This window comes from Ceratotherium simum, chromosome 3, assembly GCF_057802395.1.
Source record: "Ceratotherium simum simum isolate JZ-2026a chromosome 3, ASM5780239v1, whole genome shotgun sequence".
Classification (NCBI taxonomy): domain Eukaryota; kingdom Metazoa; phylum Chordata; class Mammalia; order Perissodactyla; family Rhinocerotidae; genus Ceratotherium; species Ceratotherium simum.
Genome location: NC_141902.1, coordinates 91,388,121 through 91,416,063, shown reverse-complemented (window position 1 = coordinate 91,416,063; position 27,943 = coordinate 91,388,121). Strand labels below are relative to the sequence as shown.

At 42.2% G+C, this 27,943-nt stretch overlaps 1 protein-coding gene across 4 annotated transcripts in view; it reads left to right on the top strand.

The window, feature by feature from the left end:
* Window positions 1-27,943, top strand: part of NTRK3 (neurotrophic receptor tyrosine kinase 3) — a 367,961-nt gene that overhangs the window by 239,942 nt on the left and 100,076 nt on the right. The window contains exon 13 of one of the 4 annotated variants that reach the window (XM_004431926.3): window positions 27,145-27,279. The exons of the other annotated variants lie outside the window; for them this stretch is intronic. Within the exon in view, the coding sequence (XP_004431983.1) occupies window positions 27,145-27,279 (135 nt within the window). The remainder of the gene's footprint in view (window positions 1-27,144; window positions 27,280-27,943) is intronic. 4 annotated transcript variants of the gene reach the window in all.

The following is a 27,943-nucleotide window of genomic DNA, read 5'->3' as shown; positions in this document are numbered from 1 at the left end:
ATTTGTTCCATTTCCCAGTAGTGGTCAAGATAATATTTCAGTAATTGATATGACTTTATGAATAATGGAGCATGGATCAAAGGGATGGTAGCATCTGTTTAATATGAAGAATCGCTGGGGGCAGAGCCCTGGTTACTCCTTATTGTAACTCCACCGCCACCAAGAACCTCAAGTGCCAGGAGACTGGGATGAAGGACAGGAAAACAGACTCACTTGCTGGAGTCAGAGAATTTAAAACATGAAGTGCTTAAAGGTCACCTAGTTCCATAGATACCAGACATACATCCGCAGACGTCTGCATTGGACTCACCCAGGAGCTTTTAGAGACCCCTGTGTCCTGGACCTCACCCTGAGATCCTGGTTTCTGGTCTGAGCGTGGGCCTGCCAGCTTCTCATGAGGTTCAGATGCAGAAGTGAATTTGGCATCTACTGATTTTGTCCAATCTTGTTGCTTTACAGAGAGGGAAACAGAAGCCCTGAGTGGTTAAGACACTTGTCCCAAGAGATACTGTGACCTGGTGGCATTGATACAATTAGAACCAGGTGCCTCACCTTCCTTTTCCACTTATCATTTCCTGCCAACATCCTACACATGGAACCTCTCCAAGAACGACCTCTTTTCCTCTCTCAGGTTCTGGAAGTATAGTCCTCTCTGTTAGTCTCAGGATTCTGACCTTTTTCTCCTCCCAGATGGGCCCAACTCCAATTACTTTTAGTTCTCTCTTTCAGGGGATACTTCCCTTCTGAATAGGAACCTCTTTCTTTTCAGGGTGTGAAAATATTTTGCTTCCCTTGGATCTCTACATCTCTAGAGAAATGTGGCCAAGTCATCCTAGTAGATAATTTCTTGGCAACTGCTCTCTGCCCATGATGCTAGGGAGCTACAGTTGTGAAGGGACTTTCGCTTGGTAACCAAGGACTTCTGGAAATGCAGCATCACAGGGTGGAAGGAGCCTTAGGTGTCCCATTCATCCACCCATGTTACAGATGAGGTCACTGAGGCATAGAGAGGTCAAGTGGCTTGCCCAGGAAACACAGGCGGTTTGTGGGTAGAAGAGAGGAAGAATTAGAATGCAGGTCTTCAGATTGTCTTTTCAGTCCTTGCCTTCATTCAAATGAGAACATCCCTAACGACAGAATTTCACATATCTGGAAACAGGCTGAAGGCAGAAGATAAGATAGCTTTCCTAAGTACAGGTCTTCTCTTGTTTCTCAAAAAAGTCCACGTGAGGAAAATCTTAGGTTTGAAGGAGGTACGAGAGATCCTTCTGTGCATGGATCTCCTTCTCGTCCCTAGCAGGTGGTCATCCAATCTCAGTTCGTTCCTCTAGTGACCAAAATCTGGCTCTTTCTGGGGCAGTCCAGTCCACTAGCAGACAGTTCTGATTGTGAGAAAGGCCGCCCTATCTTGGCCTGCAAGCAGCCTCCTGGGGACCCACTCCCTGGACCTCATCGTTCTGTCTGGAGCCACTCAGCAAGCAGTGCATGTCGAGAGCAGGACACGGGATTTGACACCAGGGTTTAGTTCTGCTCTGCCAACTGCCAGTGTGTCTTGAATAAGCCACTTCAGCTTTTTGAGCCTTGGTTCCTTGTCTGTAAAATGGGGGCAATAGAGAGCCCCTGTCGGAGAGTTATTATGACTGCAACACAAGCTGTCGTGCCCATCGTGGCTAGAGCACGTCCTAGCACAGGGAAGGCCTTGGCACCTGCTCCTCCCCACAGTGGAGCCCGCGGCCACGTCTCCCCTCTTTTCATACTAAACCTTCGCACGTCCTTCAGTTGCTCCTCAGGTGGCACCAGCTGAAGCGCTCCACATGCTTTTTGGCAGTCTCCTCACATGTCGCTCAGCTGAGCAGACTCGCATAAGATGGGCCTTGGGTACTTTTCCATGCATGAGGAAGGGAGTGTGAAAATGACCTGTGGTGTTATCTTTGTGTCTCTGAGGTGGTGCTGTATTAGGTCAGCCACAGTTTGGAGACTGTCCATCATAGGCTATGTGTATATAAGTCTGTGTGTTTGTACATGCATGTGAAAGTCCAACTGTTTATCTGCATGTTTCCATGTGTGCATGTGTCTGTGCTCAGGCCTTTTTTTCCCATAAATCTCAGTATTGAAGCCACAGATGTTCTGGCCCATTTTTCGCATCAATGAGCTGCTCACTGCTTCTTCAAGTCCCAAAAGCAGGCCATCCCATGGGGCAGGGCTTCTCAGTTTATCCCTGATTTCCAACTGAAGCCACGTGTGCTGTGTGCCTGTGGAGGGCTGCTGCCCCCAGATAGAGCTGCCTCTCTGCTGAGGCCGCCACCAGCCACCAGTAGTCCCTTTTCAGATGACCTGTGGATGCGCACGACGATCACTGTAATCCTCTTTCCACGGGCTCCTGGTGGGGCATGGCATCGCACCAGGTGCTGCACGAGAGAAGCGGCCTCAGTCACTGATCTGAAAAGCACTGTGCGATGAAAGACACTTGAGACATATAAGATATTAATAGCTGCAGAGGTTTCGTCCCTGTGTAATTTAAATCCCTTTCCTGAGTTACACTCTTATGGAGGGAGTGAGGAGAAGGAGAAAAAAGCCTAGAATAGCTATAAGAGGTCGTAGAAAAAGATTTTTTGGATGACTGAAATATTCCTGTTTAGTCACCCACCCCACTGCCTGCTGGATTTGGTAATGGGCAGTTTAATTTTCTTTCTTAAAGTGAGGAGCTATTTTGACAGCTACGGATGCTGCCAATTACATGTGTTCTGAAGATCACTGATCCTATGAGAAGCCCTTGAAGAAAGGGTTCCTCTGTAAATAAGTTTGGGAAGTGCTGTATATCCTAGCTGCCTCCTGGGGAGCCTGTGTGCCCATCAGCATATTCAGGGATGAGAGGTTCTTCCTAGATGAACCTGTGATGCTCTGGTTAACCTTGGATTTACCGTATTTATTTGAAGGAAGATCTCTTCAAATTTATCACTCTATCTCTGACAGGTTGCTAATACTATTCAAGGATGAAAATCTTAGTTGAGAGAAAATGGGGTGCTGTGGAGATTGGGGTGCAGACTGTGAAATATGGTGGAAGATGTGGGGGTCCCTGGCTCATGTCAGTAAGGGGGAAGATTCTCTACTAGCATCTTTTTCTAGTGCCCTGTCTGGCTGTTAGGTTGTGGATATGCAGACGCCAGTGTGGATATGCAGACGCCAGTTATTCCAGGATTTGGAGAATACAAAAGAGGCCCCTTCAGAGTTGAAATATTAACTAGAACTCAAGGCTTGATGTAACCTATTCTATTCATGCAGTCTAAAGGTTTTACAGACAAAGGGAGGTTTCCCACACAGTGCGGTGCGAGAGCCCATACAGAGGGTAAAATCAGGTGCCTTTGTGAAGGAATCCGTGAAGACCAGTGTGACTTTCGGGCAGATAAACTCTAGGCTTTAGAAACAGGCCCATTGCCAGACCCTGGAGTCACTGATGGCTATTTGGGGCAATTGACAAGGGAAGCCTTATCCCCACAAGACTTTTGTTTAAGCAAAAACGTCCTAGGTGGTGACATTATTACTTCATGGGCCTGCCTGGGGCCATCAGACATATTGACTGACCTGGAGGTCAAGCTCATAAGCTCATGTTGCCCTGGTTTCTCCTCAGGGCAACATGGCGACATCTACTTAGGCCTCTCTGGTGGTACCACTGTGTGTCCAGGCAGCATCAATCGGGGAAGACCAGTGTGGGTGAGCCTAACAGGGCCGGATCCTAGTGAGCAAGGAGCCATGGGTCAAGAGAGGGAAAAGGATGCAGTAGAAAACCACTGGAGTTATGCAAATGTAGGTTTAAATCCCAGCTCTACCACCATATCTTTGCACAAATTACTTAAGCTCTCTGAGCCTCATTTTTCTCATCTATAAGATGGTAATAATCAATGACATTTGCTAGGCATTGGGAGGATTAAATAGCATGCTGTTTCACATATGGAATCCTGAAATGCTGTGATAAACTCCATCCATTCCTTCTGCTCGTGCAGATCAACAGGATTTGGATGCTGGGGAGATCATCTTTCAGTTGAGCCAATGCTTCCCCTAGTTCTACAACTTTGATATTGCTCCCCTAGAACTTTGATATTGTTCACATTCACCCCTGTATCTCAAGGCTGAGTCTTATACAGCTTTTCTGTTTGGCCTCTCGCACTCTCTACACACCTGCTAAATTCTTCTAAATGTTTTCTCTCCCCTCAGCCTTCCCTAGCTTTTTCATATCTTTCTTGCCCCATGGAAGGCAGTAGTGCACACATTCTTCTTGATGCAAATGTGCCTTGAATTTACACAAGGGTAGGACAATGTGTTCTTTTTCCAATAGCTGTTTTGATAATATTTGGCAGTGTGTTGGTATTTTTGGCCAAAGTAGCACATATTGAGACCATATCCTCAAGAAATCCTTTTCAATCTGTCCTAAGTCTCTTCTGTAGGCTGCATAGTTTGGATTTTCCACTGATGAAAAGCACTCCCCTTTTCTTGCCCATGTGAAAATTTGTCTGCCCATTTTCTGGGCCACTCCCCTCCTCTTGCCCAAGGCACATTCAGAAAGTCTCTTGAGATGTTCCTGTACTTTATATCTTTTCTTTTAGCGTTATATTACCTGGAAGAGCTTAGGATCATCTAAAAATCAGAGGTATTCTGGTGTAGTCCCTCTTGGAGATCAAGGATGCCAGAAGGTACATTGAGGACGGAGGGAGCAGGTAAAGAGTGGAGGAGCTTATGATGGATGAAGTATAAGGGCCTCAGACCGGGTGGAGGATGGCACAGATGCTGAGAGACAAGACAGATAAGGTAGAGTATGGAGTTAAGTCAACGGTACAGCAAACAGAAGCACCTCGAGAAAGTCATATAGGCTAGGAAAGATACTCATCCTGTCTCTCTTTTCTTATGTGTGTGTGGTCCTGAAGCAAGAGACTTTGCTCTTGACTGGGGAAGGATTTCCAAGAGACTCTGACCAGTCTCCCATTCGTGATGATATATCTCCTCAATTACCATTGAGACTTCCATTTTAAAAATAGCCATTGGATGGATAATCTTAGCGCCAAAAAAAATCCAAATATATCACAGCAGTTGGTTCCCCACACCCTTGTGCCTATTTACTCTCTTGAGGATTTTCATCAGGCTTGACTTTTCCTTACGGAAAAGTGTTTATTCCTCCATATGTTATATTGGCTTAAGCGAGAGTGATTCCCTGGTTGAAAATTTGTTACATAGTCCTCTTGCTTCTTAGAGGAGCAGAGTATTGTCATACTTAGGTGTGTGGCTACTAGAGGCATCTCACCTTCAGCTCTGCCTCCTGGTAACTGTGTAACATTTGGAAAGTTACTTAACCTCTCTCTGTACCTCGGTTTTCTCATCAGTAAAATTAGGCCAATATGGTACCTGCATCTTGGAGTTATGTGGTTTAAAGGAAGTAAAATCTGGCAGGTGCTCAGAATAGTGCCTGGTATGCAGTAAGCCTTCAGAACGTGCCAGTTAAGATTTTTCTCTAGGGAACTCTGAAGCACACTGGCATACAGTTTCCATGGAACATAAGAGCAGTTTAGTCAACAGGTCTACAAGTTCATAGTGTGGCTTCAAAGCTCAGAGGTGGCTGCTTCTAGACCTCCCAGTTTATCTCCATATAGTTATCAATTAAATCCAGAACATTCTATTTGTGCCACATCTGTCTGCTTCAAAAGACAAGGGAGTGGCTAGCATTTGATTGCCTCAGTAAAGAATTAGTCAGATAATTCAGTGATTTTATCTCCTTTGGCCCTTTCTCAACCTTAGGCCTACCTTTTGCTCTGTGATTATTGGGTGGAACTAAAGACTCACGTGCTTGTATGCTGCCTTTGATAGACATAAAGTCTTCTCTCTGGCCTTGGAGGGTTTTGCAAAATGCCCCTTGAGTGTTTGGGACTCATTGAGTGTCTGATGTGGGCTTGCTTACCAAGCTCGCCAGGCTTCTTTCCTCTTCTGTTTGATTGAAGAGTGTGCCTTTTGTTTGTATTTTTAAATATATCCTAGTTGTTGTGATAGGCTGAGATTTACCTGGTTAGCCATGCTTGTTTTCATTTTTGGTTGGTTTTTAAGAACCTGGGCCTTTTGATTCATCAAAGTCGTTTTCCCTGGGCTTCCAGGAAGTTGTTTTTTTTTGCATAGCCTCTCAGGTTTTCAGTTGAGTCTTAGTTTGTTACAACTGTTTCTCTCCATTTCAATGTGAGATTAACAGTGAAGTTGTACACCTGTTTGTCTATGGCTTTGCTTTGCTACTCCAGGATAAAAAAAAAAGTTAAAGATTGAAGCAGAGATCCCAAAGATTCCTCAACTGGCAGTTCCCAGTTTGGTGGTAGATGGGGATACTGATGGGGTGGGGCTCTCCTTTCCTCTTGTAATTCCTGGCAACCTCAGTCAGCAAGGATGAGGGTTGGGGCACATAAGCACCATTTCCTTGAGGGCAGAGTCAGGTTTCTGGTGGAGATATCTTGAACAAAGTCTTTCATTATCCATCCTTGACTCAACTAATGTCTATCCTTTGAGATTTTATGGTGGTACAGTTCATGTGTGTGATCCTGAGTGCTTTATAGCTTTAGAAGTGGAAAAAACTCAAAAGACTCAAAAAAACTCTAGATTTTCACTTTAAAGGAACAATATCCGTCATATAGAGGAAATCCCTTTTATACTGCACCTGGCCAAAATTATCAACCTTCCCTGTGAATACTTCTAATAATGGGGAGTTTAAAACCTCCCAGGACCATTATTATATCAATGCATAAATATTTATACATTTTTAACTTTTTTTTTTTTCAAATGTTACTTTCATTTAACAACTGGTGCACATTTATGGATTGGAAGACAGTATTCTTAAGATGGCAATATCCCGCAAATTAACCTATAGAGTCAACACAATCTGTATCAAAAATCCAGGCTACCTTTTTGGCAGGAATTGACATGCTGATCCTAAAATTTATATGGAAATGCAAGGGACTCAGAATAGCCAAACAACCTTGAAAAAGAAGAACAAAGTTGGGGGACCTGAACTCCTCAATTTCAAAACTTGTTTCAAAGCTATAGTAATTGAGACAGTATGGTACTTGGCATAAGGATAGACATTTAGATCAATGGAATAGACCTGAGAGTCCAGAAATCAACCCTTATGTTTATGTTCAGTTGGTTTTCAACAAAGTTGCCGGGACAATTCAATGGGGATAGAATAGTCTTTTCAACAAATGGTGCTGGGACAACTGGATATTCACATGCAAAAGAATGAAGGTGGACCCCCCTACCTCACACCATATACAAAAATTAACTCAAAATGGATCCAAGACCTAAATGTAAGAATTAAAAAAAACTATTAAACTCTTAGGAGAAAATAGGTGCAAATCTCTGTAGCCTTGGATTAGTTAATAGTTTCTTAGATATGACACCAAAAGTATGAGCAACAAGAGAAAAAATTTATGCATTGAACTTCATCAAAATGGAAAACTTTTGTGCTTCAAAGGACACCATTAAGAAAGTGAAAAGACAACCCAGAATGGGAGAAAATATTTGCAAATCATGTATACAATAAGGGAGTTATATCTAGGATACATAAAGAATGTTTACAACTCAATAAAAAGACAACCCAATTGAAAAATAGGCAAATGATTTGAACAGATATTTTCCCAAAGAAGATATACAAATGACCAATAAGAACATGAAAAGAGGCTCAACATCATTAGTCATTAGAGAAAGACAAAACCATATTAAGATATCCCTTCATACCCACTAGGATGGCTATAATTAAAAAGTTGGACAACAACAAGAGCTGGTGAGGATGTGGAGAAATTGGAGCCTTCATATACTGCTGGTGGAATGGTGCAGCCACTTTGGAAAACAGTTTGGTATTTCTTGAAAACATTAAGCATAGAGTTACCTGACCCACCAACTCCACATCTGATTATATAATCAAGAGAATTAAAAACATATGTTTACACAAAAACTGGTACATCAATGTTCATAGCAGGATTATTCATATAGCTAAAAAGTGGAAACAATGCACATGTCCATCAGCTGCAAAATGGATTTTAAAAAATGTGGTATGTCCATACAATGGAATATTATTGAACTGTAAAAAGGAATGAAGTACTGATACATGTGACTACATGGATGAACCTTGGAAACTTTATGCTAAGTGAAAGAAGCCAGACACAAAGGCCAGAAAGTGTATGATTCCATTAAAATAAAACGTCCAGAATAGGCAAATCCGTAGTGAGAGAAAGTAGGTTAGTGTTTGCCAGGGGCTGAAATGAGAGAGGGATGGGGAGTGACTGCTAATAGGTATGGATTGTTATTTTGTTTTTTGTAGGAGGATGGTGATAACTGTCAGGAATTACATAGGGGTGATAGTTGTACAACTTTTTGAATATACTAAAAACCACTGAATTGTACAATTTAAAACAATGAACTTTGTGGCATGTAAATTATATCTCAGTCAAAAAAATTCTGTAAAAAACCAAACCTTCGTGGACACTGCCCAATTTGAACAGATGCCTGCACCAGACCTTGCATGGAGCCCTTCCTGATAGACTGTGGAGATTCTCAGAGGAGAGGCTAGGGCTGGCTGAATAGTGTTAGGGTCTGGGTACTAGAGGCAGTGGCTAGTTACCAACTGGTATGGACATACTTCAGCATTTTAAGAATGAACGTACGGGCATGTATCCACTGACTGTTAGCTCTTACCTGTGCCTGAATCCTGTGGCTTCCACTGAGGGCTCCCAAATTGCCACACTGGGAGCAAAAGAAATGAATATGACTATCATAACACCAAGAAGTTTGTGCTCTGCATACTCAGAATTCTGAGTCTGTAGGCCAGGAGCTGAGAAAAATCAGCATTTTAATCAATATTTTTGAGTAGGGTCTCACAGAGGATGGTGGAAACGTGTCTAGTTCTGCTGAATCATATTATAATGCAATATAAGAGCTTCTCTCTCCTCCTTTCTCTCTTTGTGATAAGCGTCATTTATATTCTCCGCTAAGCCTCTGTTATCTGTCCCAATGCCATCTTCCTCATCTAAGTTCAGAATTCCATAAGCCTATCCCAGGTCTCAGAGATGTAGTCTTGGAGGTGAACTCTCCCAGTTCAGCACTGTCCTCAGCTCCTCATCATGCCCACACCCACAGCAGCTTTGTGGGATGGGGCCCACTGTATCCCTCCCAGGGAAATATCTACATGACTCAATGCATAGGAAATGAAATTTACATGGGAGAAGGGACGGCGACTACATGTTATTTATTCAGTGATATCCCTTCTCATTGGAAAAAGTGTTTGAGGTGGTTTGCAAAAATATACAGAGGCAATGCAACAATATGAATGAAGGGGATGGCAATATCTGGAAATAGAGGGAATAAGTAAGGAAATAAAATAAAACTAGTGGAAAGATTAGACAATTAAGTGCCTGCTACTAGAGGGAGCTTGCAGATTTGGCTCTGGGCATCCCAGTGGCCAAAGCACAGAGGTAAACATCATAGGTTACAGACTGCTATTCAGAGGAAGAGTAACTTTTGTAAATGTTGTGGAGCAACAGAAGCTCCTCCCACAGCACCTCATAAAGAACAGAGCGTGGGATGCAGAATTACACTGCCCAGCATCCTGAAAATAGATCCAATGGTGCTCCTCGTAGAAGTGTTGGTTAAAATGTCCTTTGATGCAAGTCAGTAGCTTCATGCCCAAACCCACTTCACAAAGTGGGCAGGCGGGTAGAGGAGAGAAGCTTTCAGAAGCACCCATGGAGCCTTGTCTTACTCTGGGGAGACCCAGGAACTGCCTGGAAATGAGGAGGCTTTGGGGAACTCCATTGCTGAGGATTGATGGAATTGCCTTCCGCCACCCCAGTACATCACACCTGGGGCCTTGTGGGTCAGCTTTTGCAGCCAGCAATGCCTTTCCTATCCCACCCCCACTCCCTGCCCAGGTTTATTGGAACTTGATCATGTGAGGCAGTATATCATTGAAGTCCTGAACAAATCTCATTTGACATTTTTATTTTGACTCTTCTGGGGGCCTTTAATTAGCATGATTGCAGCACGGGAGATTGCTCCAATGGAGTCTGTATTGCTCTTGGTTGGCATAATGGCTATTGAAAGTTCTCTAGTTTCTGTTTCTGGTCATCTAGGAAAGACTCTGATTAAAAGTGATTAAACCTCTTAATATGGTATAATAAGGGGTGGTTGGCAGTGAGTTTACATGGATTAAAAGCATGCATCAGAACATGAACTCACATAGTTGTAAAAAACTCACCCCTAAGAATCCAGTATGGGTTGTTTGCATCCTTGGCTCCTACACAGCCATGGCACACACTGCCACTGTATAGGCATCCACTGCTGGCATGGCCACTGCCCCACAGCTCGTGCAGTCAAGATGTCCTTGACCACATTGCCTATAGCCATGGCACACACATTCACAGCAGGCAGCCATGACGTTCTCAGTCCTGTTAATGGTCCATGGCTTTGGGGAGCATCAAAATATGTTGTGGCTGAAGACAGAACTCTAATTGGCATTAAGGGTCCTGATTCCTCCTGGTCCTGAAATCCAGGTTGCAGTGACCTCCCCTACTGGTATAGAACACACTATAGCAGTGGTTCTCAACATCAGTGACTCTGTACCGCACCCCCCCCCAGGGGACATTTGAGAATGTCTGGAGACATTTGGGTTGTCCCAATAAGATGGAGGGTGCTACTGGCATCTAGTGGGTAAAGGGATGCTGCTAAACATCCTACAATGCACAGGAGAGCCCCCACAATCAAGAATTATCTGGCCCAAAATGTCGATAGTGTTGAGGCTAAGAAATCCTGCACTACAACTTTCAAAGCAGATTCCCACATTACGTTGTTTAAAACTCATAATGGCCTGGTGGAGGACAAGGTATAAAAGTTTTATTTCCACTTTACAGATTGACAGACTGAAGCTTGGAGAGGTAATGACCCTTCTCTGTCCCACAGGGATCATCTAGTTCTCAATCTACTGCCACTTACGCAGATTGCGTGGGATGAGGTGAAATTTGGGTCTCTACAAGCGTCCATAAGGGTTACAAGTTTTATCTAAGTGCTTGTGGCATGTCTCTGAAGAAACCATTACCCCAGATTTTTTTATGTAGGAAAGGTACCCCAGTTTCATATCTTCCCCATGGGTTTCAAAGAACATGTATCCATCAAAAGTACTGTATGGTAAGATAATGGTAAGACTTGATTACACTTGATACTTGGGGAGGAGTAAGGTCTTTACAGTGGGTGAAAACATGATTATTTGCACAGTCTGATACCAGTTCACACATTCAAATGCTTTTCGGGCCCATGGTCTGTTGTGACAATAGGGAGGGGTGGTGTTTTTGGAATTGAGAGCACATGGTCTGCCAAAAAGCATTCATATAAAAAAATCACGCACTCTCAACTATTTGTGTGTCTGTCTGGGTATATATTTGCAGGTGGAATACCTTCAAGAGCCTGTCAATTTAGTGGAATAATAAACCTAAGAAGGGTCACACAGGATGATAAGAATATAGCTGTATTCATACCAGCATTACCTGGGAGTTTTGAAGGATTTGTAGTATTAGGAGATTCTATAACAGAGTTCAAAGCAAATATCTTGTCATTTCACTGCCTTGTCTCGCTTCCTAGCGCATGTATGGCTGCGTCATTGCACGTTGCCTGTGGGTTACATTTGGAATTAGATTCTAGTTCATGCTACTTGTGGCCAGGCACTGCACTGTGCATTTCATGTACATATCTGTACACTCCTGCAAGGGAAGTGTGCTTGTCTCCATTATACAGTGGTAGGACTGAGCTCAGGGGATGATGTCACTTGTGTGTGATCCACACCTGCTTGATGGTAGAACTAGAAGTGAAATGCAGGATTTGCTCCTTCCCCTTTACCTGTTGCCATGTTAAACAATCACAGCAATTATACCTTACTCTTTGCTCCTTAATCAAGAAAGGTTGTTTCATCCTCATTTGCAGAAGAGGAAATGGGGCATTAAGGCATTGAATGAATTGACTATAGTAATAATCTAGAGCCTAGAGATCATATCTCCTGTCTCCTAAGGCAGCCAGTGTGCTTAGGGGGATAATAGACACGGGGAAATTCCAAAAGAATTCATGCCCACACAAAAAAGTTTCTGAAATAAATTGACCTAACATTAGTCTCAGTCCTTCCACTAATCAAATCTAAAGCGGCTCTACTCCGAACAGAGTGTACTACAGTGCTTGGAGCTGAGAATTACTGTGTGCTGCAATGCGTAGCTTGAAGAGCATCGTTGAACGGCAAGTGTCTTGCCTTGGGTCTGATGAAATAAAATCAAGAGTTTAAAGTTGCTAATCCCTATTCCAAGTGTTGCTATGCTTCCTTTAAGGGTTGCAGGATGCTCTCCTGGGTTTGTACTGAAAGCATCACCTGCTCTGCCACACCTGCTCTTTTTCACATTCCCCGAAATGTTGCTAATGGTCCTATCATCCCTCACACTAGAGAGCTCTGGGTCTGCCCAGGCCCCGCTTCCTCTCCCACCTCCCACATTTAATCAGATGCTAAGTTTCTGATTTGCATGAGCTACCTTTGCATTTCTTTGCAGTCCATCCACTTGGCTGTCCTTCCATGATCCCAGCCCTAGTTTACTGCTGTCCAGCCTGCTTCCGTCACCCTTTACCCAGGAGTCCACGTGCTATAGCCTGTGGGCCCAATCCAATCCACCACCCGCTTTTGTACAGCTCAGGAACAAAGAATGGTTTTATTTTTACATGGTTGGAAAATATCAAAAGAAGAATCATCTTTCGTAACACGTGAAAATGATATGAAATTCAAATTTTGGTGTCCATAATTAAAGTTTATGAGAACACAGCTACACTCATTCATTACGTATTGTCTATGGCTGCTGTCATGCAACAATGGTGGAATTGAGTAGTTGCAACAGAGACCATATGGCCTGTAAAGCCAGAAATATTTCTTATCTGGCCCTTGACAGAAAAAGCTTGTGAGCCCCTGCCTTACCTAGTCCCACCACCGCTCTTCCCTTGTTTCAGATCCTTCAAGACTCACCCGTAGCCCAAACTCTTAAAGGTCCTTCATCTTCCCTCCCAAGCTAATCGTCTCCATTTATTTCCCAACAGGGACTCTTTGCACGTCCTCAGATGTATCTTGTACTTTCCCACTAAGACCATCATTCAAGTTGTTCTCTCTGCTGGGAATAATTTTTCCTTTCCATCTTTTTAGAAATCTTCTCTCTCCTTCAAGCCTCATAGCAAATGCAACCTGCTCTGAGGAGGTTGTCTCCCACTGTAGTTAACTCCTAGGAATGCCCTACCACTCTTGGGTACTGCTTTCGTGAGCTGAAGTCCTTTCTGTTACATCTGGCTGTTTTAACTGAGGTCATAGGGCCCTCCCTAGGGGTGAGGTCCCTAAGGGTGGAGGAGCCCCACACCCTGTAGCATAGAGTTGCTGAGTGCAGGCTCTGTCTGCCTGTGCCAGGGCCTCCCTGGGCTGCCTGGGACTGCTCTCTCAGGTGCGTCATTTCTGTGACTTTATAGGACTTTTGTTCTCCCAAATCTACATGACATTGTTTTGAAACTGGGAAACAGAATTCAACATTTGGAAATTGATTTTTAACATTAAGTAGAAAGGTCATTGCCATTAGTTGATGCATCATTTAATCTAAATCTCTTATCCATGTATCCACCCATGTCATATCTATTGATCCATCAAGCTATCTTTATCTATCTATCAGTCTTTATCTATCTGTCCATCAGCTCATACAAGTCCCCACTTCTAAATTCTCTCCAGTTTAACTCCACTACTGTCACTTGATTGGTGATGAACAATGTTTATGAGATTACTCATGGGTATTCCCCCGACACTGTTTTCCTAACCTCCCCTGCTGAGCTGGTTCCCCATTTTTCCCTTACTCCTGCTTTGTGTTCCAGCCAAATTATACTCTGCTTTTCTGGGAAAAACAAAATTCCTGGTTTTAGTTTGCTAGGGCTGCTATAACAAAGTACCACAAACTTGGGGGCTTAGAACAGTAGAAATTTATTGTCTCACAGTTCTGGAGGCCAGAAATCCAAGATCACAGTGTCGTCAGTGCCACGTTCCCTCTGAAGGTACTAGGGAAGGATCTGTTCCATGCATCTCTCCTAGCTTCTGGTACTTTGCTGGCAATCTTGGGCATTCCTTGTAGACGCATCACCCCAATCTCTGCCTTCATGTTCACATGGCATTCTCAGTGTGTGTATGTGTGTGTCTATGTGTGTGTCCAAATTTCCCCTTGTTATAAGGACACAGTCATATTGGTTTAGGGCCTACTCTAATGACCTCATCCTAAATTGATCATATGCAAAGATATTGTTTCCAAATAAGTTCAAATTCTGAAGGACTGGGATTATCTTTTGGGGGGCACAAATCAACCCATAACTGTCCCCCACTTGCAGTACTTTGTCCATGCTGCTCCCACCATTTGCAATGCCCCCCATGCATTTCTGCTCAGTGACCATCTGTCCCACCTCCTCTTTCCCCGTCGTGTGTGATCACTCCTCCACTGAACTCTCGCAGCTCTAGGCGGGTGCCTCTCTCTTGACATCCACTAGAGTAGATCCCATATTATAATCATTTGTTTTAGGACCTTAGTTGACTGTAAACTTCCCTTTCCTTTTTTGTTTTTGATCTTGAAAGACTGATACTCAGGTATTTGCAAAATTACTGCTAAGTAAGCTTGGAAAGGTGTAGCCTTCACAGTCTTTACACTGGATTTTAAGCCTCTTTTAGGTAGTAATGTGTCTCACTCATCTTGGTGTTCCCTCTCCCTTTTCCCAGCTCTGAACATAGTGCCCGTGAGCACAGGAGGCCCTCAACATATGTCAGTAGTTTGGAGATTTGAAGCACAATGAAAGTAGGAATTTGAGCCTGCATTTGCATTTGCTGGCACCCACCACAGTGTCTGTCATTGCAAAGTGCCGATGCTTTGTGAACTATACAGCATATATCTGCTGCTCTTAATTTGGCTCTTCAGCTAGACCGTGACACTTCCACTGCCCAGAACAAATGAGTCTTTTTAGTGTGTCTGTGTGTACAGGCATACTTTCATCAAATTAAAGAAAGCCCCAAGAAAGTTTAAGAACAAATGCTTTATACAAATATACGGTGGGACCCTTTTTTGCTCTGTCTTATCTTTTCCTTCATCATCATCTTCAATATCTTCATCATCACTAATTGTAGGAGTTCAGAGTCAGAAAAGCAACTCATAGATTTATATTGTTTAATTGTTAGGGCTATAAATTTAGAATGTGCAAGCTACCCAATCCTATTAGCCGTACCCTGCTCTAAGAAAATCTGCCTACAATTGATACCGTCCAGGGATTTGGACTTTATTGATTAGATTTCCTGCTAGACTCCGGCCTTTGCCTTTTGCTCATCAGATCCTAGACAATATGGCCATGTCCCTGAGGAGAGTCAGGCACCATGGGGTAGCAGACAGACTCGTGGACTTTGGTTCTAGGGGGGCCATGTGGTCAAGTTGGGGGTAGGAGGCATTAATGTTAAGACAACAATTTTTTTCTTTCCTTACCTCACCGAGTTATTTGGAGGCTAACATAATCATTTAAAGTTTTTAGAAGAAGAAATGCTTTGCAAATGCCGAGATACTATAGTAGAACCTTGAAATAATGTGGCATATTGTTATACAGATTCACACACACACGAGTCACATCACATGGTTCTAAAAAGCAGGTTTTCTCTTCTCTAAAATCGTCATCTATCAGGTGGGAAATAGGGAGAGCTGTTAGACGTGCTTCCTGCTTGGGTTTCAATATAGCAGAGGAGTTAAATGCATTGGAGCTGGAATAAGAAAGCCTGGATTCAAGATGGCTCTGCATCTTGTTAACAGAGCACCTTGGCATGAATTAGTGAGCATCTCTACCCCTTTTGTTTTCTCATCCACAAACTAGGGACCATAACAGTTATCACCTGATACGGATGCTGTGAAAGTTAGATGAGGAAGTCCATGCACAGTACTTAGTTCATTGCCTGGGCATGTGTAAGTGCTTATAGATATTTAGGTTTTTAAAAATTGATCTTATTGAGAAATGAACAATAAATACATGAAAAATTTCACTCTAGTATATATTTAAAACAGTTCCAGGTAATAGGAGGAGAAATATCACATAGAAATTCACAATTAACTGTCAAGTGACTTATACAGACAGTGTGATTTGAGCTGATATTGAAAGATTAATGGACATTGGATGGGAAAAATTAGTTAGGAGATAAATATTTGGGACAGCAGAATACCATGAACGTGAGGACAAAAGCTAAAGTGTGTGTGAGGTGTGATCAGCTTCGAGTTTATCTGAACCAGAGATTGTGAACGGGGAGGAGTAAGTGAGAAGGCCAGAATGTTTGGTTAGAAACAGGGTGTGGCAAGACCAGGGTGGCAGACTAAGCCATTTGGGATTCATGCTAAGGAACTTTCAAGTCACTGTTGGCTCCTGAACAAGGTGGTGGATTAGTGAATGTGATGTTTTAGTGATATAATTTGACAATGATGTGTCAGATGGATCAACCTAGGGATTAGAATCAGAGGAATATGTTAGAAAGCCCAAAATAGTGGCCCTAGAATTGAGGTGGGTCATGAGGAAGCATAAAGCAACATTTGTTAATCATCTAATGTGTTTCACTTGCCAGGTGCTGACCTCATTTTTTTTTTTTAATCACAACACCGCCTGTGACATAGATAATGCTATTTCCAATGAGAATATATTTGCAGAAGGGGAAATTGAGGCTCTGAGAAGTTAGATTGTTTACTTTAGGTTTTAAGGTCACACACAGCTGGTAGTGGTAGAACAGGGATTCTGAAGCCAGGTCATTCTGTCTCCAGATCTTTCTGCCATGCTTTGCTGAAGTGGGGATCTAGTAAAAGGATGTGTACATGAGATACTGCAAAACAAGTATTGAAACCTGATGTTTGATTAGGTATGGGGAATTAGGAAGACATTGGCAAGAAATGAGGATGACTCCAAGAGTTTGTGCCTGGGTAATTATAAGTATGGTAGTGACTTTAAAGAATTGGCCTGTTGGGAAGGGAAATTGTTTGGGCTGGGGATTATAGAAATGTTGAGTGTCTGGTTATGATGCACAATAATGGAAATGTCAAGTAGCCAATTGGCATTTGTGAGAACAAAATTTGGAAGAGAGTTTTTGGCTGGAGTTAAAATGTTAGAAGTCACCCCCCTGGAAGTGGACATTAATGATGGAGTGTAGAGGGAGAAGTAGAGAGAGATGAGAAAATGGCACACTTTAATGTACATAGGAATAACCTGAGGATTCTGTTAAAATGCAGATTTTGATTCAGTAGGTTTGGAGTGGAGCCTGAGATTCTTTATTTCGAGCAAGCTCTCAGGTGATGCTGCTGTTGCTGGTCTGCGAAGCACACTTTGGGTAGCCAGAGGTGAAAGCACTGATCCTTGAGAAACCGTCATAGGTACAGGTGGAGGAAGAGAAGCCAACAGAAAGAAGGGGAGTAATAAGGTAGGAAGACGACTGGAGTGACAGTATTATAAGTGTCGAGAGGGATATGGGGTGGTCAAGATTCCACATTCTGTGGAGTGGTCAAGGTGAAGAGGAATGGAGAAAATCTGGTCATGAGGTAACCATTGGTGACTTTCAAGAGGGAAGTTTCTGTGGAAGGAATAGAACTTGGATTATGGGAAATTAAGCCTTAATGATCTGTGAGACAGTGGAGGTTATAGTGGGATCAAATCATATGAGATGTTTGTACCCAAAGGAACTAAGGGAATGGGATGGTAGCAAATGGTGTGGGAAAGCAGAGGACATTGCTCCATCATTTACTAGGTGAGAGACTGGGAATATGGGCATACGTGGATTTGGTACATGTGCACATACTAAAAGATAGAGGTGACTATATATAAATTTCTGCAGAAAGGGAAATAGAACACGATTGATGGAAGATGCTAGAGAGACCAGAAATAATTGAAAAGGAAGTTGGAGATAGGATTGAGTTAAGAAAACAAAAAAAATATGTTTTTCTCTAACATAGAAAGAAAGAAAAATAATTTGGCCATGCTCAAGCTGGTGCAGTGAATTCATGCTTTAGTGCACCTCCTCTGCTCCAAACATATAGCAATGACAGAAAAATATGAGAACTCATAGCTGGACCTAAAAACAAGATAAATAACCTGATGGACAAGAAATAGTACAGAAACAAAAGGTTGATGAGCAGAGCTACATTCATTCTCATGCTGGGCTCCAAGTCTGGAGGCAAAAAGTAAGGACAGGAGTTTAGCTCTGGAGAGTTTGGCAGAATTATATGTGCTCCAGATTTTCAGGGGATCAGAGCTAGAGTCACTACTTGAAGCCATGAGCTGGGGATATTCTTCCACATTGATGAAAAGAATCTGAAAAAATAATGTTTCCAACCCCTATCCGAGAGCACAGTGGATGCTCTTCTTAGGCTCTAAGAATCTCTGAGCCTAAGGAAGTAGGGGAGAGGATATAAAGATGGAGTCTTTGAGATGATGAACTGACTTAAGCCACACAACTGGCTGAAGACTGTTCTGTTATATTCCATTGCAAGTCAGTATGAAAGGGAGAAACTATTCAATAAAGCCACCTGAGGAAAAATAGTTATGTTATTACCTCATACCAGTCACAAAATAAATTATGAATTCTAGGTGAAATTTAAAAGTAGAACTTTTTGTTTTAAATAAGCTTTTTATTTTAAAATAGTATTACCCTTTAGGGGCCCCAAGCCATCATTATAGGATGGGTTTGGAATTGAAGATCTAGGAGTCCTGGTGGAGGCAGCAATAACAACAACAACAAAAACATTAGACAGTGATAACTGAGCACAAAAGGAAAAGAAGAAAAAAAGAAAAAAACCTTCCTACTCAAAATTAACTATAATCCAAAATTAGGAAATCTGCAAAAAAAAGCTAATGAGAAGGATACTTGTTATCATGGCATTTATTCAACAATATTCTAGAGATTCTAGCCAATGCAATAAGACAAGAAAAGAAATATAAGAATTGGAAAGGTAGATGACCATCCTTATCATGAATGATATGATCACCCTACATAGAATATCAAAGGGTATTTATAAAGCAACTATAGAACTAATTAGAGAGTTCAGCAAAATTACTAATACAGGATCAATAAACAAAAATCAATATATTCCCTCAACACCAATAGAAAAGTTAACTGAAAACAAATCATATTTACAATAGCAGAGATGAAATAAAACAAAAAAAATGAGGTAAAAAATATAAATCTAACAAAAGATATGCAAGATCTTATGGAAAAATATGAAACATTATTAATAGTATTAAAGAAGAATGAGTAAATGGAGCATATATATTGTTTGTGAATAGGAAGACCAATATAATAAAGATGTTGATTCTCCCCCAAGTCTACAAATTAAATACACTCCCAATAAAAATCCCCAGCAGGGTTTTTGAAGACACTTGCTCGATAAGCTTATTCTGTAATTTACGTAGAAGAATGAAAGACAAAGAACAACCAAGGTATTTCTTTTAAAAAAGATAAAGATTGAGGAGTCTTGCTCTAGTAGACAAAAAGACAAAGTTACTGTAATTAAGACAGGGGAGACAAATAGGCCAAACTATAATAGTTTTTTTTTAGCACTCCGAAAACATACATATGTATGTATGTAGATATAAAAATAAATAGACAGATGGATAGATGTGTATGTGTATATTTTTGATATGTCATTGCAAATCAGTATGAAAGGGAGAAACTATTCAATACAACCACATGAGGATAAATAAAGTTTTATTATTATCTCAAACTGGTCACAAAATAAATTATAAATTCTGGGTGAAATTTAAAAGTAGAACTTTTTGTTTTAAATAAACTTTTATTTTAAAATTGTTTTAGATATACAGAAAAGTTGCAACAATAGACAGAGAATTCCCTATACCCCTCACCCAGTTTCCCCTATTGTAATCATCCTATATCACCATGTTACATTTGTCACAACTAAGAAACCGACTTCAGTACGTTACTATTAACCAAACTCAATACTTAATTCTGATTTCACCAGTTTTTCCTCAAATATCCTTTTTCTGTTCCAGAGTCGCATCCAGGATACCACATTACATTTAGTTACCATGTCTCCTTAGCTTCATCCATTCTGTGACCATTTCTCAGACTTTCCTTGTCCTTGATTACCTTGAGAGTTTAGAGGAGCACTGGTCAGATTTTATGCAGAGTGTCTCCCAATTTAAGCATGTTGGTTAGGGTCATGGATTTTGGGCAGGAAGACCACAGAGGTGAGTGCCATCCTCATCACATCATGTCAAGCGTATGTGCTCATCACATGACCTCACTGATGATGCTGACCCTGATCACCTGGCTGAGACAGTGTTTGCCAGGATTCTCCACTGTAAAGTCATGTTTTTCCCCTTGCCATGCTCTTTGGAAGGAAGCTGATAAACAGCACACACTCAAGGTGAGGAGTTAAGCTCCACCTCCTTCAGTGAGGAGTCGCTGCATAAATTATTTGGAATTCTTCTCTAATGGAGCTTGTTAAATGTAGTACTTTTAAAGAAAAGGAATATATCCTTATGACTTCAAGGAGGGAAGATCTTATTAAGATATAGATTTAAACAACATAAAGGGAAAGATAATGCATTTGACTACATTAATTAAAAACAAATCTATATAAGATACCATATACAAAGTTAAAAGATAAACCATAGACTGAGAGAATATAATTCCAATGCATGTATCCAAAAAAGAATTTGCATACAGAAGAAATAACAAACTCCCACAAGTAAAAAAGACCAACAACATATATATATATACACACACATTATATATACTATTATATATACAATGTATATGTATGTGTAAATATATATTATGTATATGTACATATTATATATTATATAATAATATATATCCACACATGCACACATACATACATAATATATATATCACACACACATATACACATAACATATATATGTATATAATACACACACACAATGAGGAAAGGATATGAATAGAGAGTTCACAGAACAAGAAGCTCCAATTGAGATGATGTGCAACCTTAGCAGTGATCAGAGAAATGCACTTTAAAACTACAAGGAGATACCATCCACCACACATCAGATGTTATCAGATATGGGGATACAGGGTAAGAAGTTCATCCATTTAGTGATTATAGAAATATGAGTTGGTACCGTTACTTTGTGGAAATGTTTAGCAATACAGTGAAGATTTATATATGCTAAATTCTAGGGATATCCTCTAAAGCCATTCTTCGAAAACATTTTTGCACATGGAAATCACCTGAAGAGCTTGTTAAAAATGCAGATGTTGATGCAGTGGGGTCTGAGAGTCCCCACTGAATTTCTACCACACTCCCAGTGGATGCTGCTGCTGCTGGTCCACATGCCCACACTTTGAGGAACAAGCCTCTAGAGCAGAGGTCAGCAAATGGTGGCCTGTGGGCAGGGACCAAATCTGGCTTCCATCTGTTTTTGTCAATGAAGTTCTATTGGAACATGTTCATTTGTTTACATGTTGTCTGTGGCTGCTTTCAGATTACAATGGCAGAATTTAGTAGTAGCAACAGAGACTATATGATTTGTATAAAGCCTAAAATATTCATCATCTGGCCCTTTACAGGAAGTTTGCCAACTGCTGCCCTAGAGAAACTCTCCCACATGCATGTGAAGAGACTTGTATAATAATATTTATTGCAACTTTTTTTTGAATAATGGTAAAATGGAGATAAATGTCAGTTGGTAGAACATCAAATAGTTTGTAGTATATTCACATGGTAGACTACACCAGTTAAAATTAATGAATGAGAGCTACATGTATCAACATGGATAAATCTAGAAAACATCCCTTGTTTTAAAGTTTAAACTTAGGCAAAACAATACTATAACTTGCTTATGCATATATACCTAGATAGAAAAATTATTAAAAGATGCCTGGAAATGATAATCGTCTGTTTCAGGACAGTGGTTACCTCTGGTGAGGGGTAAGAGCAGGAACAGGATCATGCGTGGACTCACATGGGTTCACAACCATTGGTGTCATGTATTATTTTTCTCAAAAATTTGGAAAGAAGTTATCAAAATAGTATAAATTGTTAATACTGGGTGATGGGCATATAGTTTTGATATTCTCTACACTTTTCTGATATTTGAGATATTTCAAACATTTTAAAAGTGTAGAAAGAATCAAGAAAGGAAAAAAAATGCAGAATATAAAGACAAGCATTTTGAAGTGCAGGGAGGGAATAGAGTAAAGTTATTAATACCTGAGGCTCTCTCTTCTCTCAATTAACCAAGACGAGATGTCCCGGTATTACAAATTGTCCCTTATATAGTTAATTTTGAGAATACTAAACAGATTTTGCCATGTGACTAATTTTACTCCATGACATATGGAGTATTTTGATTCTAAGAGGTTACTTCCTCCATGTCACGGAGTGGAAGGAATTCCTCTTTCTCTGGGACTAACATTTACTCCTTTAAGCCAAGCTCACCTTATTGTTAGGACAATCTTAGTGATGCCAAGGGTGAAGCCCCTGGGCACATACTCCTCCTTTTGAGTGTGAGCCTTGAAGTAACCACCAGGGGAGTCATAAGAGCCTTCAAGATTCCTTCAGGGAATCTCAGTGTTCCAGGCCCTATTATCTCATCTGGGCATGGATGCCCTCCCACTGTGACTTCCTGTGGGCATGATTCCATGAGCTGAATCACATTTGGGGTACATTCAGCCTCTGCCCCCTCCCTCAGAGCATCTGTACGCAGCTGGAACCACACTTGGCACATGGGCCAGTGCAATCTCGTCACTTATTTTCCCAGAAGTATTGAGGCGACTTTGCAGGTAGAGGTACTGTGGACTGAAGCTGGAGATCCCAGTTCAACACTGTTAGCCGTGAAGTATACAAAAGGGACATTGCAGTTCCAAGTACATTTCAATCTTTCATAGAACCCTTTGTAGCATGTTTGTTATTATAGGGACATGAGAATATTTTAGGTCAGATCGTGCCCCATGAAATATAATAGCTGTGTTAAAAAGTCTGGCTAGCTGGCACTTGACAACCTTTGGTCAAGTGCTTACACATGTCAAGCAATGTGGAAGGCACAGGTAGCTGATGATACAAATGCTACTTTCTCCCTCAACATCAGCATTGTAAATAGTCTCCAACATGTTCTCTTGTTGGGAACCTGATTTCTGAACACAGTGCTCCCTTACCCATACAGTTCAGTTCCTGAATTCTTTCACCTTTCTGAATAGGTTTGTCCCTCTAATGTAGGTTTCCAACCCCTTATTTATAATTGTTAACCATGACCAGAGGCAGCATAAGTTTGGTCATTATACGGACAGTCAGTGGGGCTTGCTGAGATGGCGTTCCCTGGTCTTTAGCACACAATTCATAACTTCGTGCTAGCTTTATGTTTATTGTAAAGTTTTAAACTCAGATGCTAGGATGAACCATGCAGGTATTGTAAATAAATGAAGGGGCCAGGTGGAGGGTAATAAGGAGTGGTGGGGAGTATGGCAAACTGGAGAACACACTTCCTGTCTAAATTGAGTGGCCACCACTTTGCTCTAGCTGCTTATCACTGAGCAGAAATGTTGGCCCAGCATTGCCAGAACTCTTGGATTTTCAAGGGAAGCTAGAATGGGGATATTTTAACTGTGAAATCTCCCAAGTTTTAAATGTTGGCAACTAAGTGAAAATTTTTTTAAGAAACCGAACATTTATTCTGAAAAGACACATCCTAGAGCCACATATAGCCTATAGGTTAGGTTTGCAACCTCAGAATAACAGAGGAAAAGATCTGAGAGTTTTAAGCAAGCTAGTTTGTGGGCCAGGAAGCCTAGGTATTTGGGTCTCACCCACCAGGATCAGTGCCACCAGGCTTCTATTGAATCTGAAGGCAGGAGAAGAAAGAACTTAGATTGAAAAAGCAACAGCCACATCAGGAGGCAAAGGTACAGAACAAAGCAACCATAACCACATCCTAGGGACCACTAGTGACCTTCTTCCCATGATCTTGGAGAGACACCACACAGGCAGGAAATGAAGCAAGAGATGTCTATGAGGGAGCTTTCTTTACCATCATGCATTCTTTCCTGTCCCTGCGTGTTCACACAGTGGCCTTGGGGAGAAAGTTCCTCTGGGCACCATGCTTGTCTTCCCAGGAGTATTCTCAGATATTCCACACTCTTGCTATTGGTGTGCCTACGTTCTGAATAATTCTTCTTCTCTCCAAATCCATTATTATCTCTCTTCCATGAGGTTTATCTTTTATCCTTCCTAAGCTGAACTCTCAGGAGTAACATCAAAATGAAGGAGTCAATGTCTAGATAGAGCTGGGATTCCTTACTTGGAAGGTCCTAATACATGCAAAGTGTTATCGTGAGAGTGGCGGGTGTGGCAGGCTTGCTAGTGCAGAAACTGAAGCAGCCTGGGAAAGAGTTAGATGGCATCTGCTGGAGGAGGCAGTGCCACATGGGGATGCTCATCTCCATAGCTAGAGAAGCTGTAGGCAAGGAAAGAAAACTCTGGCCCTTCATCTGGGCCTTGCAGAAGTACTTAGACTTAAAGCCCTGCTTCCCCTGGAGAACGTCCCCACCACTGCTGCCTCCATTTGACCTCCATTTCAGCCTCCTTGTCTTGGATATAGATTTTCAACAAATGGAAGCTATGTTGCAAAGTAGTTAATTATAAGGACTTTGGGGTTATGAAGAGCTTGGTTCAATATCAGACTCTGCCACAAAGTGAACTTGGGTTATCTTTTTTTTTTTTTAATATATTATTGAGACTTAGTTTCCCACATGTAAAATGGAGTTAATGTTATCAACCTTTTAAAGATATAGGGGGATACTGAATTAGCTGTAGGCAGTGCCCTGTCATTAACTTAGATAGATCTTTGGATTCCAGGGTGATTGGTGACGCATCTGATGGTAGGATTGGGCATTGCTTGGGGCTCCCTTCTTCAGTCCATGCCTACCTGCAGCACGGGTCAAAACATTTCACCTTTTCTTCCTTCTTGGGGAAAGGTGGGGAGGTTGTGTCAAGAATGCCCCCTGACTGGGGTAGGGTGCAGAGCAGGCTCCCCACTTCTGACATCTATCCTGTTGCCCCCTTCTGCTCTCACTCTCTTTCCAGACAAGGATCTGAATTGCTTTGTGCCTCTGTTTTCCTATTATTTAGCCACCCACGACCTCAGTGCCAGGACTCCTGTGTATTTCAACCCACTCTTGAGTATATAGTGCTTTTCTTACAGCAAATGCTATGTAAGTGCTAAGCGTCACTGTGATGTAGCAACTTTAAGATGACTAACGAATACATTTAAAGAGGAAATGTTGGAAAATAATCCAATAGAGGTCCATTTGGTATTGGGCCCTTTATCAAGGCCATAACCTAAACCACTTTATGGAATTAGGTAATAAAATTATTATGTCAGATAACAATAAGGAAGAAGCAGGGAGCAAAATGGAGGCCTTGAAAATCCAAAGTCGGGTGAAGAGCATGCAGACAGAAGATGCAGGCAGGCGCAGGGAAGCTGGAGGCTCTAGACTCCCAAGGCCAGAGCATAGGAGTGGGGCTGGGGTGAAAGCCCAGAGATGGGGAGATGATTAGGATCTGGGAGATTGTCAGAAAAACAGAGAGGTTGAAGGTCTAGGCCATCTTTTGTGTTGCAAGGCTATAGGAGCCATCCCTTCTCTTGCTGGAGTGAATATTAAAGGACTTGCCCTTGAAGATTGAACTTGCTTTTAGCTCAATGGGATTGGCTCCCAAACCTCCCATCCAATCCTGTGAGTGCTCAGCACACCTTCTCCCCTAGCCTCTTCCTTCACAGCTTAGCTCCCCTCCCATTCCCAAAATGATCCCCAGGTCTCTGACTCACTTCTCAGGAAATATATACCTGGAGATCCCTTGAAGACCAGGCTCTGTTCTGAATTACAGAGGGCCTACAAGTAACTTTGTGCTGGATGACTTTGGGGAAAGCTGTTGACAGATGGAGGAAAAGGTTAGCCGTGGGTGTCTGTGGGCCACTGGAGTGGGAGGCCTTCTTCAGAGGTGTATTTGCCCCTCTTTGGCCTTCCCTCTGCCCATCTATCCCTTTCCCAGTCAGTGGCCATGGTGATCCTGGTCTCCCCTGCTCTCACCTTGGCAGATGCCTTTTCCTTCCTGCTCCAGGGTTGTTCTGAGGAAGAGGGAGAGGAATGGAGGATTTTGGAGCTGTGCCTCTTATGCTATCAGGCTTCAACATTTAGAATCTTGGAAAGGCTCCACCTGGGAAAGAGTTCCAGAGAAAACAAACTTCAGATCCCAGCTCACATGGGAAAAGGCTCATGTTCATGGAGGCAGCTTCAGGGACACTTGGCAGAGGCTTAGGCAGGCTTGGCCCTTGCATTTAATGGATCTGACAGGGAGCCTGCCAGGGCCCACGAATGCTGCATGGCCTCCAAAGGAGATTTCACTTTCGAGCTATAGTGCTATCTCTTTCATAGGAGTTGTAGTCCTCAGGTCTCCAGAGAACCAACAGCTTTTGTTGTTCTGGCTGTTTATGCCCCATCTAAGGCAAGAAAGGTTTTAAGGGACCAAACACCCACTCTTGTCTCCTACTCATTCCCCCTTGTCAAGTTATCCCTCTTGAAGATTAGCTAAACTTCCTCTATGGAAGAGAAAGTGCCAGAAAGAGGGTCTTGGACCTGTATGGTCATCACCCAAGTCATAAGAATCATCCTTCCAGTCCCAGGAATGGCATCCAGAGTAGCAGTGATGGGCACAAGTTCAGGATGCTCTGGCCCAACAAGGGAAAGGGGGACAAGCATGTTAGGGAAAGGGTGGACAGAGTTCATATGATGGCAAATCTTTCTTCCCTGACTCCCATGCACAGTTCTTTATTGCCACTGTGCCATTTTCAGAGGATAATGTATCTAGATTTCGTGCATAAAATAAACCAGGTGCCCCTATGAGTAAAGCAGTGTGAGTATAGAAGCTGGGAACACCTGGATTTCTGTTTCCGTGCACTTAATAAAAATACTTCCCCATGTTTTTGCACTTGGGGCTCAATACTGACGATTAATTCCCCCATGTCTGCCTCTTCTGCCAGGGGTCTTTTCAAACATAGACAATCATGGGATATTAAACTTGAAGGACAATAGAGATCATCTAGTCCCATCAACTCACTATATATATGAGGAACCTGAGGTCCAGAGTGGGGAAGTGTCTTACCCAAGGTCACATGGTGAGTTACCTCCTTTGACATCTTTGTATGCAGTACAGACCCCTCCCGCCACCAATGTTGATTCTTAAGATCTTAAGACCTCATTAAGTCTCCATGTGTCCCAGAAGACTGGGGGATGACTAGGTTCCCAGTGTGGGATTGGTACTAAAATCCCTTGGGTTAGAGGAGTCTTTCAGGGGAGGATGCTTCATAGGGCCCAGGTGAGGGATATGGGAGAAGCAAGAGAAGAACCATGGCCTGGAGAGGAACAGTGGTGTCACAGACCTTCTAGGCAGGCTGCCCAAACCAGTGGCCTGCCTTCTCCTCTGCCTTAGACCCAAGAAAACCCTTGTGCCAGGTTAACACAGGGAAGTGATCACAGAAATGTCTCATCTTGAAATTGAGCCTCCCTCTAAACATAAAGTCATAGACAAGGAAAGTTCCCTCTATCTTCACAAATCTGACCCCGTTCCCTGCAGAGGGAGGGCTGCTAACACCCAAGATGACTCAACTCTGTTTTGATCGTAATATGTATGGGATAGGAGGAGGGGAAAGTCTCAATGCAACCAGTTCAATCTCTCCCCATCATATCCCCAGCATCCAGCTGCCCGTTATGCCCTCCGCATGTCTACACATAGCTTTCATGAAATGATAGGCTTGCTCCTATCTTGTCTGCATACACACA